Below are 14,750 nucleotides of genomic sequence, written 5' to 3'. Positions count from 1 at the left end.
TGAGTTAAGCCTGACTGCTCTGTGCCACAGATACCCAGGAGTGGGACGGTTTCTGCAATCTTTGGAATATATACACACAAAGGGACCCACATAGTGGAGCACCCCACTCCTCATGTATACAAACAATATTCATAAATACACACCTCTCCCACTGGGGGGGGGGGGGAATATCAGATCCCAAGACCTGGCGGGTTACACGGGATACATTAGGGCCTACTAATGGAAATTCTACTTCCTTTGAGTTGCAGATTCAAAGACCTGTTCCCTATGACTATATATCACCTGCCATCAACTCTTAGGTTGGTTCTCAGGTCACTTCCCAAGCGAGTGCCACTCTTGTTGTACTTCACCATCTGAACAGCTCTTTTAGTCATCACCTAGATCCTAGAGACAGAAGGGGGGGGGGGGGGGGAGAGAGACCAGGGCCACCTTATCCCTCACCAAATCATAGACTCCCCTGCTTGCAGCTACAGGCCCATTCACATGGTGAGGTAGGCTCTTCCTTCTTAGTAGCTGGTCCCAACCCCAGGGAGACAATCTTCTGAAGGCACAGATGGCTGTGGTGAGTGAGAACACAACAACTTTGGGTTTGTTTCTCCTTCCCGGCAACTCTACCTCCTGTAGTGACACAGTAGTTGCCCCAGTCAGGCTGTGACTGGTATTGGTGTGGGTGTGAAATAAGCAGGGCCACTGGAACTATGTGATTGTGGGATAGCTGTGGCATACTCTGCAGATTTTAACAAAAAAAAAACAGTTTCTAGCTTAAAATGGTTCAAAAGTTACAAAAAATGCAGCGGCATATGCTGCCGCACAATCGAAGGCAGTTTGCGAAGGTTAACTGGTCACTTTTCTCTTGCTTTTTGTTATATATGGGCATTGTTATAACTGGCACTTATGAGGTGTGACCTATTCCCAGATAATGTTACCGAGGGTAAAAATGACAAAATAACAAAGTAAAACTACTACAAAATGTGGCACATTATGCCGCATAATTTGGCTTTTTCTTTCCACATAATTCAGTCAACTCTGTTGCATAATTTGGCCCTCCCATGCCGCATAAAAGTGGCTCTTGCCATACCGTGTGCCCGATGGGTGGCAACTCTTTAAGGTGTTCAAATTCTCTCTACTCCCTGTTCCTCACTGACTCCAGAGCCATTATTTTGCGAACTGTTTGATGTCGATTTGCAAAGGATCTCTGCGACTTTAACTGTTTTGAAACTGCCAGGCCTGCTGGGAACTTGGAGAAGTGGTTAGTGGAATACTCTGAGCACGTCCCTGCCCCTCCATGCCTCTGACCACCTCTTCATGAACCCCAAAAACATAATGCGTGTAGTTGCAAATTTCTGGACCGGCATCTCTCAATACATGCATTTTACTCCCTTTTGAAAAACCTTCCCTTAGCAATGAACAAAAATCCCCCCCGATTGAGAAGGTCACTTATTGCCATGACAGAACATTAATGACTTTAATGGCATTCAATACCGATTGTTCTTAAGCATATGCAGGTACTTCAGAAGCTGCTGGCAAGATATAATGTGCTAGCTTTACAAAACTACTTCACAAGAGAAAGAAAAAGATTATAGGCCTTCCCTAAGGTCTGCCGCACCGTCATGCCTAATTTCATAAATACTATTTTGAGGAACAAATTAAATCTGATAAAAACTGCTGCGCCTTAGAAAGACAGGTTAGGCACAAATACTTCAGCCAAGACAGCCTGTGATCTTTACTTCCACTTGGATTTCATTTCCATTACGTAAGAGGCAGAGTTTCAGGGAAATCATTTTCCTTTTCAATCTAATCGAGTTCCTGGCTTTGAGATAGTCTATCACCAGATATTAGCTTACCTATTGAACCGGTAGATATCTCTGATGTTTCCAAACAGGGCAGCGCGCTCCTCGGTCCCCAGGGGAAGCCGGGATTGGTCAGTGATGCACTCCAGGTAATCCTGTGAATGAAAAGAGAAGAAAGCTTGAAGCTGCTTTTCTGCTCCGCTCGTCAATGGGCTGTCTTTAATTGTGAAAGTTGAGTCCATCATATCGGTTTCATGTTATTATTACAGTAGGTCTTTCAGTGGCGACGAGGCTAACAAACACTCATTCCATTATCAGATATTACAATGCTATCTGTTCATTGAAAGCAAGTAAATAACGAATGGACATAGTATTGGCACAAAAGTATTCAGGCTTCACTGGTACTGACAGTATAATCGCCCCATTAGTGACATGTTTATATGACATTATCTTTCTCCCCATTAAAGGCACGTTTGGTTGGTGCCAAAATGGCAACTTCTATCTGTGTTGATGCTTTGCCAGCACCTGCGTTCACTAGAAATGCCCTGAGAGTTTTAGGAGGGGGTGGAAGGGGGCAGTGATTTCAAATTGAAGAAAAATGGTTTTTAGTCCCCGGTGCGCGCAGAGTGAGGTCGCGCCCTTGGGGTGAGGTCACGCGCTTGGAGCGAGGCGTGCTGCACGCAATCCAACCAAAAATCGCTCTTTCAGCAATGCTACACCTGGGCCTCGTGGAAGATGGGTTTTCTTTTTTTTTTTGTTCATGACTTCAACAATAATGTGACTGTTTCAACCAGTCAGGATTTTACCCGTCCAGTAATTATAAATTCCTTCTGAGGAGATGGGTTCCTGTTCAGTTCCTCAGGCGTGCAAGAGGTTATATATATATCATTCGTGTGCAGTGGGCTGTAACTCAGAGTGCGCATGCTGGCAGAGGCCTGCGCGAGTTTAACGTCAGTAATAACGGTTGTCTCCGAAAGCCTGACCAATCACGACTGCTTATGAGAATGGGTCAAGCCCAGGGCAAAAGTTCTAAAAAAAAAAACAGAAGTGGGGGGACTAACCTAGTTAATCAGAATGCAAGTGGCATCATGGTGCGTGACATCGCGGCGCGTGACATCGCGGCGTGTGACATCGCAGGAAGTAGCAAAACACACAAGATGATGGACGGAATGTTGCACATTAGCAAAACATTCACCCCCAGTCACAGATCTGGGTTTATCCATTGTTATTTTGCTCACCACGCCACCCCAGTTCAGACATGGCCATATGCAAATCAATCTTGACCCTGTGCCTCATGGAAACAGTCCAGCCCGAACTGCCAAGCCATGTCTTCCCTGGACCGGAATCAAGCATCCTAGGACCGATTTCGGGGTTTCACCCCTCTTCAGCCAGGATAGTTTGACTCCAGTGGCGTAGTGAGCACGGGACCCACGTCTGGGCATACCCTTCCCACATAGGGCGAACAGCAAAACACACAAGATGATGGACGGAATGTTGCTCATTGGCAAAACATTCAACCCCAGTCACAGATCTGGGTTTAATCCATCGTTATTTTGCTCACCACGCCACCCCAGAAGTAGCATCATAATAAGTGACATCAGATCTTAAGCCCCCACATATATGTTTAACATGTCCATCATGAGTACATTGTAGCATATTTTGAGTAGACGGGAAACCGTCCTGATTTAGGCAGAAAATTCACACTTTTGTAAGCTACGCATTAAAACACTGTTGCCTTCTGTCAGCGTAAACTTCCTCTACCTATAGTGCTTTAAAAGAAAAATAATGGTACTTAAATTATTTCAATGCCTCCTCAGGGGTAGTACGCACTATATAAACTAAATAAAATTGTGTAAATACAGGGAAAGACCAACACATCTGACATTCTTACAGTCAATGCATATCTTGTAAACATGGAATGAACAAAGTGCAGAGCTGCCTCTCTTAAGTATCTGTGAAGTGTTAACAAGGTGTGGGCCTTTGTTTTCCCTCTGCTGCATTTGCATCAGATGTGAGGGTCCTGACTGCTCCCAGCCAGGAGACTTCAACAAAAGGAGGCCAGGTGACCCCTCAGATTCGGCCTTTGTTATGGGACCAGCAGGAGTCTGAACTGAGAAAGCCCCCCCGTCTGCATGTTGTTGCGGATCAAAAGCGGACAACAACGTGCAGGCACTGCTGAATGTGTCCCGGTGTTTGCAAATTACACCCGGACAAATCCAGCATATTTTTCAGTGGAGCCCAACTTCTTGACAGGGTGGAGTGAAAATAGTGGGCGGGCGCTGTCCACCCGCATGTACCCCCCACTCATGCCCTGGTCAAGCCAACTTGAAAAGTTTAGGATTTTATAACCTGTCAAAACGTTTAGAGGTTGTTAAACACTGACAAAAATTCAAAATGGCCTTTATTCCTGGAGGGCTTGGCAATGGAGAAGGCGCAATGATGGCACACTCCATTGTATTATCTGGTTATGGGCAGTGCTTTAAAAGAAAATATATACGTGCTGGTAGTCTCTATTCAGTGTACATATATGTTCCTCAGAAATGGCAGTACTCTCCTATTAAATGTATTGCAGCAGTGCTGAAAAGTGCAGGTACTCTCCCTTTCAGTACTGGACAGAACCTGCCCATTTAACCCCATCGCCGCAAATTCAGCTGCGGCACTGGGGGATGTGGGGTGAGCGCGGCGCCGCCATGCTCGTGACGGAACCACGCCGTCATGAGTCACGGGCGAGCTGTGCTCATGACGGCGTGGTTCCGTCACGACTCCGCCCACTCACTATTTCGCCCGCACAGGCGGGGATTTAGTGCCGCGTGGGCGGAGCACCGCAGCATGACGGAACCATGCCGTCATGAGCATACGCCGCCCGTGACTCATGACGGCGTGGTTCCGTCATGTGCGTAGAAGGGGTTAAAGCACTGATTACGGGCTCTGAAATGCCACTTAGATGGCCTGTCTCAAAATACTATGGTGCAGGGTATTAAGAGGGGTCCCTCTGTAAGCCTTCAGCCTTGTTTCTCTGTATGGTGATGAACTCATAAGTGACTTAGTGTATGGCAGGGGGTGCTTTATTCCATCTATTAAGATAACATTCCACCTGACATTTTAAGGTAGGTGCTTGAAGAAGTGTAGTGACTGTGCTGGTAATGCATTTACATAGTGCTTCATACTATTACGAGTCGCCGAAGAGGAAGATGCAGGAAACCAAATCCCCAAAAGCTGCTCAAACGGATATAAAATTGCAAAATGAGTGAAGAAAAACACACAAGATGATGGACGGAATGTTGCACATTGGCAAAACATGCAACCCCAGTCACAGATATGGGTTTACTCCATCGTTATTTTGCTCACCACGCCACCCCAGTTCAGACATGGCCATATGCAAATCAGTCTTGACCCTGTGCTGGGTTCAAACTGGAACGGCATGGTGAGCAAAAAAATGATGGATTTAGGCCCAGATCTCTCTACTGGGGTGAATGTATGACATTGTTCTGCATTCTGTCCATCAATAGTTGTTTTTACATTTGTCACCCCGAGTGGGACGGGTATGCTCAGACGTGAGTCCCGTGCTCTCCATGCCACTGGAATCAAGCTATCCTGGTTGAAGAGGGGTGGAACCCCGAAACCGGTCCTAGGATGCTCGTTTCCAGTCCAGGGAGGACCTGGCTTGGCAGTACGGGCTGGACTGTTCCCATGAGGCACAGGATCAAGACTGATTTGCATATGGCTGGGTTCAAACTGGAAGGGCATGGTGAGCAAAAAAAGATGGATTTAGGCCCAGATCTCTGTACTTGGGAGAATGTATGACATTGTTCTGCATTCTGTCCATCAACTGTTGTTTTTGCAAACTGAGTGAAGCACCTAAGGCCATGTTTAATCGCTTTTTTGTTTCCAGAAAAAGATACATCACTTAACACGAACAAGAGGAACTTGCATTCCCTGCAAGTTTTTCTACGTAGCACAGACAACAATTGAAACTCAAAAAACAAGCCCCCAGGCTTGGAGGTCTTATGCAGTGTTCCAGTAACTGAACAGCTGCTTGCTGAAGAAGACTGTCGTCACCTTTTAATAAAGCGTTTACCTTGTTTGCAAGTCACGTTTTGTCAGACACAAGGATGAGGTAATCGCATTGTGCCAAGAAACCACAAAACGAACAACAGTAACGGTGCCCTTAAGACATAATGCCACTAGCCGAGTAAATTAACTTTGGAACGCTTATCTACTTTCAGGAGCAAGCTGATCTTAAGGAGACATTTCTAAATGAATATTTAAGCAAAGTACATGCATTGCCATTTACAGTGAATAATTATGGATGGGGGAATAGACGGAATGTTTAATCAGAATCCTTTACCATGGAATCCCTGTAATGCTAACATATTGGCACACATTTATTTAGTCATTGAATGATGATGTCCAGGGGAGTGGCACTATCAGGTAGTCGCTAACAGGGTCAGGGTCAACAAGACATTCGGTGATATCAGAAGTGCCATTCTTCCCTGGTCAATAACTACTCAACTGACGGCTGGGCAATATTAGTATTGTGAAATAGCATAGTTTCTAGCTGCTCTCATAATTAGTGTTTTTAAAGAAATAGAAAAGGGACTAAAAGAGGATCTCAGAGTTTGTCAGGATACCACATACAGCATGTGAGAAGTTGGCCTGGCATATGCTGTCTCCTAGTTATAGGGGACACCTTGTACCAGTCCAATTCGACTCTTATTGATGATAGGTTTAAGGCAACCTTTAAAGAAAGCTATCCTAGTGGTAGCTGTGGAGAGCAGCCTTCAGGCTAAGTCTTGAAGGAGTGTTAAGCTTATTGTTTTACCATAGATAACCTCTTGAATGACCAAATGAAAGAGTAGCCCACACAGGTATATATATAAAATATATGTATTTATTCTAAACAGAATCCCACAAGTCTCTTTATGAGGCTGAGGCAAAGTTACAATTCAAACAAGCATTGATAGATACAATAAATAGCACTGGAATCATAGGGCCCCGGGGGGGGAACAAACCATATATTAAAAAAAGTGGTATAAGAACCACGACAATTCTACAGACAATGCCTAGGGCATTTAGGAACGCTGGCCCCTTAAGAATCCACCCCAGGTTATGAGGAAGGGGACCCACGGGAGGCGCGTGCAGTGGAAATAGCTGCTATCGGGATCTCTATTAAAGCCTATGGAGAATGTCGCGGTTTGATTTAAACAGATTAAAGTCACTTCTAGCAGGAGTTCAAAGTTAAAACTTTAGAGTTAAGCTTTTGAGGAGCCCACTACCACGAGAGTACCGAGGTACCACTGTTACCTGCCCCAGGGAAGCCGGGTGCATAGGTCGTTTTCGATGTCGGGTCGCGGGCTGATTTTCAATGGGAAAATGTACAAAACTGCTGCTAGCCAAAAGTGTCGATGATGCCGTGAAGATTGAAGTTGTAGATCTTGCAGAGAAGAACCTGAAAGCAGAGGGGACAGAGTCTGGGTCACGGCACAGTGACCAGGGAGCTCAAAGGAAAGAGCCCTTCAATGTCGGGTGCTTCAAGTGGAAAGAGGTGTAGCTTGGATCTGCAGCCACGGCCTCCGGGAGGCTTCAGGAAGGCCAGCTTCGGGAGGGCAACTGTCCCACGTCGGAGGAGGGCCGCTGCGGTGTTAGTGTCCGGATTGGATCCACTAAGCCTTGGCAACCGCAACCCACGCAAGATAAACAAATCAGCTACTGGTGCAGACCCACGAGGTCTGTGAGAGGCCTCCTTTGGAGAGACTGTAGAGCAGGCCTGGAGCAACCAGGGGAACTCTTAAATGTTGAGATTGTCCTCCGCTCGGGCCCACAAGTCGAGAGACAAGGGACCGCGGAAGGCAGCAAAATGGAGTGCGTAAAAGGGAGCCCACGGGCCACCGGAGGGGGCTAGGGTGCTGATCTTTGGCACAAATGCTGCTTGGTGGTTGGCTCAATAATGGGCCAAAGCACAACTTCCCCACTGGTCAGGGTCGTGTGCTATGCAAGAGGTGGCCGGTGTCCTGGGGTATTGGGAATCTCGGCACCCAGTCAGTCCACGGTGCTTAGACTTGCTGTGCACACTCACTGGCCTCTGGGATGCTTAGGAAACCCACCTCGAGGTTGCTGGAAGTCGACGAAGTCCGTAGGAGCAGCGAAGTTCCAACCGGGTCACTTGCAGTGTTTCAGGTGCCTGCCAAGCAGGGGGGTAACTCCTTTACCCCAAGGGAGATTTCTTCAGTCAGCTAGGCAGCAGCTCGTCGAAGGTCAAGTCTGTGAAGTCCAAGATTAATCTGAGGCTCTGGGGCCACGTTATTCACCTTTATCCCCAAGATTAGGAGAGTGTCCAGAGTAGTGTCCACCAATGAGAGGTAAGGCGGGAAAGGGTGGCTACACCCTCTCCCCTTTGTGTGTTTCCCCCCTGGGCGATGGGCAGGATGCCCCTGAACCGGTTCCAGGCGGTGTATGCAGAATGTAGGCGCTGTAGCTGCCTACGTTCAACTCTGAAAGGCAACATATGGTGCACCCACCCTGTTCCAATCCACATATCCTGTCTGGGGAGATGCTAGCACCTCCCTGCCACAGGAGCCCTATTGTCCAGCTGGCGAGGCTGGGATTTTCCCCAGCAACAGCCAGCCAGAGTCGTGTGGGTGGCGGGTAGTAGCCATTTTGTACTACGTGTGCACTTTTAAATTGGTGTCTGAATTCTGCCGCTTTTCCCATATCGCCCCTATAGCAGGGGGGAATCGTGCCCTCATGCCCATGGCTGGACTGGGGGTAGGATTCCTACATGTTTGACACCAAACACGATATGGTTCTGTGTAGCCATTCTCAAGTTATCACGCTATCGCGATAGACTTATAATGCGGTTAAGAGTATATGGTATGGCTACACTACAAACAACCCAGCAATGATTTTACGAAGGTTGCAGAGAGGCCCTACTCAGGTAGGGGTCCCCCCCTCACACATACCTCAGCACCCTGCCTTGTAGGATTTAGCAAGGCCTGCTATAGGGGTGACCTATGAGAGTATATGTGTTGTAATGGGGTGGGATATAGGGTACCTATATCCCTGTCAGGGGTGCTAGCACCACCTTACCCAGACTACAGTAGTGGTCTGGTGGTGTCAGTTTGTATGGCTGTCCCAGGGTGGCACAATAAGTGCTGCAGCCCTGGTAGGCCTACTGAGGGACCCATGCCCTGGGTACCTAGGGTACCATCTACAAGGGACTGTCAGGGTATCCTCAGCATCCAATTGGTTTGTACCTAGGGTACTCACATCAGTTTTAAGGAGAAAGCAGATAGGCTGGGGTCCTGGATAGCAGGATCCCAGCCAGACTAGTCAAAAACCACTCAAATACCAGGCAAAAAGTTGGAGGCAACCATTAGTCAGATTCCACCTTCCTACACAGCACAAGCAGGGGTCTTTAAAATACACAGAGGATAACTGATGGCTGTTCTGTATAAAAATGTTAGACTTCCCTGTCATTTTACTGAAATATTAAAATAACTGAAGAATATTCAATACTTATACGAATGCTTGCAAAATGGTATGAGCCAGGTGTTGCAAATGTCTTTGGTTAGGTACATTACAATGCAGTGATTAGCCACCAGAAGCGTTCAAAAATGGCAACTTCGGAGAATAAATTGTAGCTTCTGCCAATGTTGAAATGCTCATTGCTATTCACAGCTGCTCAAAGCAGCTCAACACATGCATCCAATGATAAATCTTCTAAAAAATGTGGAAGGAGTCTTGGATGGAGGCCAGCATATCCCCTGATAATGATCTACATGAAAATTGCAAGCCATTATTTTTCTCACAAATACGAGCGAAATACACACATCCTCTGTAGAGGTTTACAATTTCTTAAAATTCAAGGGTGCCTTGTCCAAATTGGACTTAAAACTATAATCCCCAGGTTTATTTGCGGCATATTCCCTTTGATGCATAAAGAACAGGAAGTATATTTCATTGATAAACTTATTTACAATTCTTGTATTTACTTTATGAATAAAATAAAAAAAGTCACTGGGCTGAAGATCTTACAGTGTCCCTCCATACACACCTAATACGCTACAAATCAAAGGATTCCACCATATTAGCAGAAACTAGACACCGCCTTATTCCCAAACACTGTGGTTAAAGACAAATAGTTTAAGCTGGAATTGTATAAAAAACACATGCTGGGGTTGCAAAAGTACCAACAGTACTCCCCTGCACATTATTTTCCAGTCTCCTAAAGTAAAACACTGCAGGAACAAACTCTCAGAAAAGCAGAGCACAATACTAATAACCACCACAAACATGCAACCTACCCAGACTTACTGAGATATCAGATTTGCCTCAGCAGCCAATGGGCAAAAATAGCCTCATGTAATACTTGCTGTTACACGTAGCTTCAAAAATGGTTTCCTGTTAATAAACTGATGAAAATCTATCACATCATACCTGGTGGTCGTGGGTGTGCTTTGCATACAGGCGTGAGGTCAATGTTATTAGTAACTCAGTCAGTAACATCAATGGAAAAGAACTCTGAGCCAAATGGGGATCTTTGCAGTATTCCACACCTCCATCAATCAAGAAATAGTGGAATATCCCTGAAACTTTTCCAGGAATCTTAATAAAACTACACAATGTTACTATATTGGCTCTTGTAAATATCAATACACAAGTTTAGTGTGTAAACCGATTTAAGCTGATAAAATAAAAATCCAACTCTTCTGATCGAATTGTGAAGATTATATCATTTAATCATTAGTGAGAACTTCACCTAACTTGAGTTTAATTTAGAGCACCATAGAAAAGAGGGTGGGAAAACACAAGTGAAGACGCAATAACACCGAGGATAGGGAGTCCCTCTCATTTGTATTTCCTCTCCCCTGCATCTTGCTATCCTCAGTCTGGTCATCCACTCGAACCTTCCATCCTGCCGCTTGCTTCAAGGCAACTCGTTCTCTTAAACGGTCGTCTTTCAGCGCTGACCACCACTGCCGCACTGGTGGTCGCTCCTTTAGGGTTTTAGGAGCCAAGCTCTGGAACGCTCTGCCACTGAAATCCGTTCTTTGGAAAACCGGTCTACTTTCCGGAAGGCCATCAAGACCCACCTGTTCCCCCTCCCCTTAGGACTCTTGTCTGTCCCACTCCTTTCTTCCTCAGTATAGTGTCTGTGGTTCCTTAGCGCCGGGACGCCTCTTAGCTGGGGCAGCTGTTGCGCTCTACCAAAACAATAACATAACATATACGACCTGCTTACTTTGAGATATTCATCAAAGCGCATTACATTTTCTAAATTGTTAAGACTTTGAAATTGTTCCAACGAAATATTTTGTAAACCAAAAAATGTACAAGCAGGCAGATACAAGTGGAACGTTACAGGCTTTGAGCCTTCATCCTTCTTAGTAGAAACATCTTCTCAATTGAACATGTCAAGAATAAGGTACCGCGGACAGTTCTCCCTATAACAATCTAGCACAGTCACAATCGTATCTGTCCATGGCATCCTTTATTCAAGTTATTTATTTAGAATCGTATCTGATATCACCATTTCAGAGCAAAGAACAGTTGTAACAATTCCTTCTTCTCCTGTAAATTGTTAATTAATAAAGAAACGTTGAAATGAAAAACAAAGCTTCCCACCACTCTTCCAATGTTTAGCAGAGAACTGACATCACTAACACACAAGTGACAAGAGCATCACATCAGTGAAAGAAACACAGCCAAGGCTTGAAAAACAAGCATTTGCAATACAATAGTCTCGCATTTGTGAAAGTTCGAGCTATTGGCATTGCAAATGACACTGTTTATTTAGTTATGTTTTTTTGTTTGCAGTGGAGTGATTATTTGACCTATTTAAAGAGATGGGAAGGGAAGGGAATGGAGAGGAAATAGTGGAAAGCATGGGTGGTACAAGTAGTGCTGTAAAAAAAAGAGGAAAGATGGATTTTGTGGACATGTAAAGGGTCCCTCTTGCACTGCAATTACACCACTGCACGAGTAAATAGGAAGATTACACACAGGCAAGCACCTACCTGAATATTGTATTTATTCTGTATTGTTAGTAAGTTTGTAGATATTAAACTATAAATATGATATGCCATTTATGTTTATGTAAGCTTTTCACCGTTGGAATGTGTAGGCGGTAAGAGTGGAGTTGAAGGGATAACAACAAAAGGGTCAGAGAGGGAGTTGGGGGGGCCACAGAGTAAGCAGGTGGCAGGGTGTAGTGAAAGCAAACAGAGGCAGCTGGTCCTATGCATTGGGTGTCTGGATGCTCGTTTTCAGAGACAGCAATGGAGCAAAAGCAACCACCGGGACACGCTGTTTATAATGTGCTGCAGTCATATTGTATCCAGGTGTCTATTATAATTTGTTTTAATGGGGGAAAAACACAAAACTAATAGTAGTAGTAAATGAGCGGCAGCCGCAAAATGCATTTTCCTGAGCAAAAGGCCGTATGTATGGGGTCTATTTGACCGGATTAGGGATGTCAATGCATTGTGAATTAGGAGGTCAGGCCGCCGAGTTCAGTAGTTTTTCTTGAGCCGTACCCTTTTTGTAGGTGAAAGCTGGGTTACCAAGCAGTCCTCTGACAGCACTAACCAACAGATCCTCATATTGTTGCCATCACAGTAAACCTGGATCTGTCTCGTCACTAAGGGCCTCATGTAGGTAGCGAAATACCGGTCGGTAACGGCCCAATTTCGGTAAATATTCCGTTACCGACCGGTATTCAGACAAGTGAGATGTAGGAGACCAAAAACCACTTTTCGGTAAATATGAGGCGGTAAATACCGATTCATATTTACCGAATACACAATTAACGAATCGGTAAATATGAAGTGGTAAATATGAAGTGGTAAAAAGTTAAAATGACATGTAGGAGCACTCGGTAATTAAGAAATCCAAGAAAATCGGTAAATAAGAGTCGGTAATTAACACGGATTGAAAGCAGGTGGTAACCAACAACAGTGCAGCTAAGCAATCCCAAAATGCAACAGCGTGGACACCCTGGCAGCTATGTACGTCATTGCAATGCGCCTACGTCTAGAGGCAGCAGGACTGAGGGTTTGGCGACGGAAGGAACGCATCCACAGACAGCGCATCACACTATTCCAGCTGACTGATGCAGAGATACATGAGAGGTACAGGCTACACCCCGAAACCATCATGGACTCAATCAGGGACCCGCACCCACTCCTGGACCAGCCAATGAGAAGGGCGCACGCCATACCCCCACATGTGCAGGTGCTCTGCAGCCCACATCTGCTGGCATCCGGCATTTCTCAGGTGGTGACAGCTGCGGTGGGTGGTGTATCCCAGAGTTGCCTGTCCCGTTCCTTCAGGAATTACTTCCCCCATTATATTGGCTGCATTGATGGGACACACATCCCACTCTGTCCACCAGCTGACACAGAGCACATCTACAGGATCAGGAAGTCCACCCACTCCATCAATGTGCATACCGAATGGAATGATATTGTGAATGGTCCCGTGGGTGGCAGAACCAAAAGGTGCGCGTATGCTATTTACAACGAGGTCTGCAAGTTGCCGCACAGTGAGGCGGCTTCCAGACTGAGAGCTATTGACCAAGCAAACATGGAGAAGGCCTAAGCCGTTATAGATATTAGCTCTAGCACTCTCACTTCTAGGATTCATACATGAGACAATAGGCACATGCAAGTACACGGCGCATGCAATGTACAAGCCCCGATTTTGGCGTGCGTCCTACGAGGTATCCCAGTGCCTGTGATTACACCTTCTTTCACTGTGCTTGCAAACGGTATTCATTTAATAATGATTAATGAAGTTTGCTGCGGGATGTGAGTGGTAATCCCGTACATAACTGTCTCGCATGAAGTTGTCTGCTGCAATACTGTTCTTTTTCCACCCCCGCATGGGCGGCGGGATGTTTCCATCTGGCCTTCGATTCCAACCTTGAAAGCAGAGTCCAACAAGTTGAGCAGAATAGAGCGCCATTGTCCCACAAAGAGGTGCCTTTGACTTCCTCTCGTTAAAATATTTGTCCTTCACGTTGCTACTACGCGCACTGAGGAGCAGGCGCCTCTGAATACTGACCTCCCCCTGCATTTCGGCTCTTTGATCCAAAGTATTATCAATGCCTCGTCCACGACCGGCCTGGCTCAATTTTTTCTAACATGTGGGGCTCGGGTCTCGTGACCTCTTTCCAAACAATTTGTGGTGTAATTCCGGCATTTGTTCATTCACTGTTCTCGAGCATCTTTGGAGGTGTTCCGCTGCTTCTGGCGCTGGTGGCAGGTGTGCTGCTTTTACTTTTCATACTACGGAATGGCTGCTCCTTCTGTGCCACACGAGCACCTGTCCCGTCTGCATCTTCTTCGTGATAGGATGCTTGACTTCTATGGTACTTTGCCATTGGCGACTTTGAGCCTGGCTTATGGATTATCCTTCAGGTATTCCTACTTCACCTGCGTACAACCTGTATTACACTGCCTGGATTGTCCCTTTGAATGGCCTCTGGATTTGTGCTTGACCAACATGGTGTCTCCGGTGCCGGATTTCGATCGACTGATGAGGCCCTTAGTGTCTCACGAGTTGTCCTGTTCTGGTGTCCAGATCATGGCGTGTGGAGCGGCGCATGGTATCCTGGGTAATTGGGACATCTCAGCGGCAGCCTACGACTTCTTGTCCATGAGCTATTTGGAGGAACATTCCGGGTGCCCTCTGATTGTGCTAGAGGCTCCGTTGGTTGGAGAACACGTATGTTCCTTTTCTTTACTCAATTGGATGGCTGAGACTTTTAGTGGCCCTGAAAACGATTGCTTGTTGGAAGCCGTGGCCACATATGCTGCCTATACATTCATGGATTAACTGGATTGTCGTCCATTGCGCCTGTGCTACTGGACAGCACCCTGGCGCAACATTTATTTCTTTTAGTTCTCGTTTTTCTCTTCCTGATGGTCTGCTTGAGTTTTTTACTATACTTGCATTGTG

At 45.9% G+C, this 14,750-nt stretch overlaps 1 protein-coding gene across 5 annotated transcripts in view; it reads right to left on the bottom strand.

The window, feature by feature from the left end:
• The window catches only part of PLEKHG1 (pleckstrin homology and RhoGEF domain containing G1), a 260,178-nt gene that overhangs the window by 118,871 nt on the left and 126,557 nt on the right, over positions 1-14,750 (bottom strand). For all 5 annotated transcript variants that reach the window (XM_085612486.1, XM_085612487.1, XM_085612485.1 and 2 more), the window contains one exon: positions 1,845-1,945. In XM_085612486.1, the coding sequence (XP_085468612.1) occupies positions 1,845-1,945 (101 nt within the window). The remainder of the gene's footprint in view (positions 1-1,844; positions 1,946-14,750) is intronic.

Source organism: Triturus cristatus, chromosome 6 (assembly GCF_964204655.1).
Source record: "Triturus cristatus chromosome 6, aTriCri1.1, whole genome shotgun sequence".
In the NCBI taxonomy this organism is placed as follows: Eukaryota; Metazoa; Chordata; class Amphibia; order Caudata; family Salamandridae; genus Triturus; species Triturus cristatus.
Note: the sequence above shows the minus strand (reverse complement) of the source record. Positions and strands in the feature narration are given on the sequence as shown.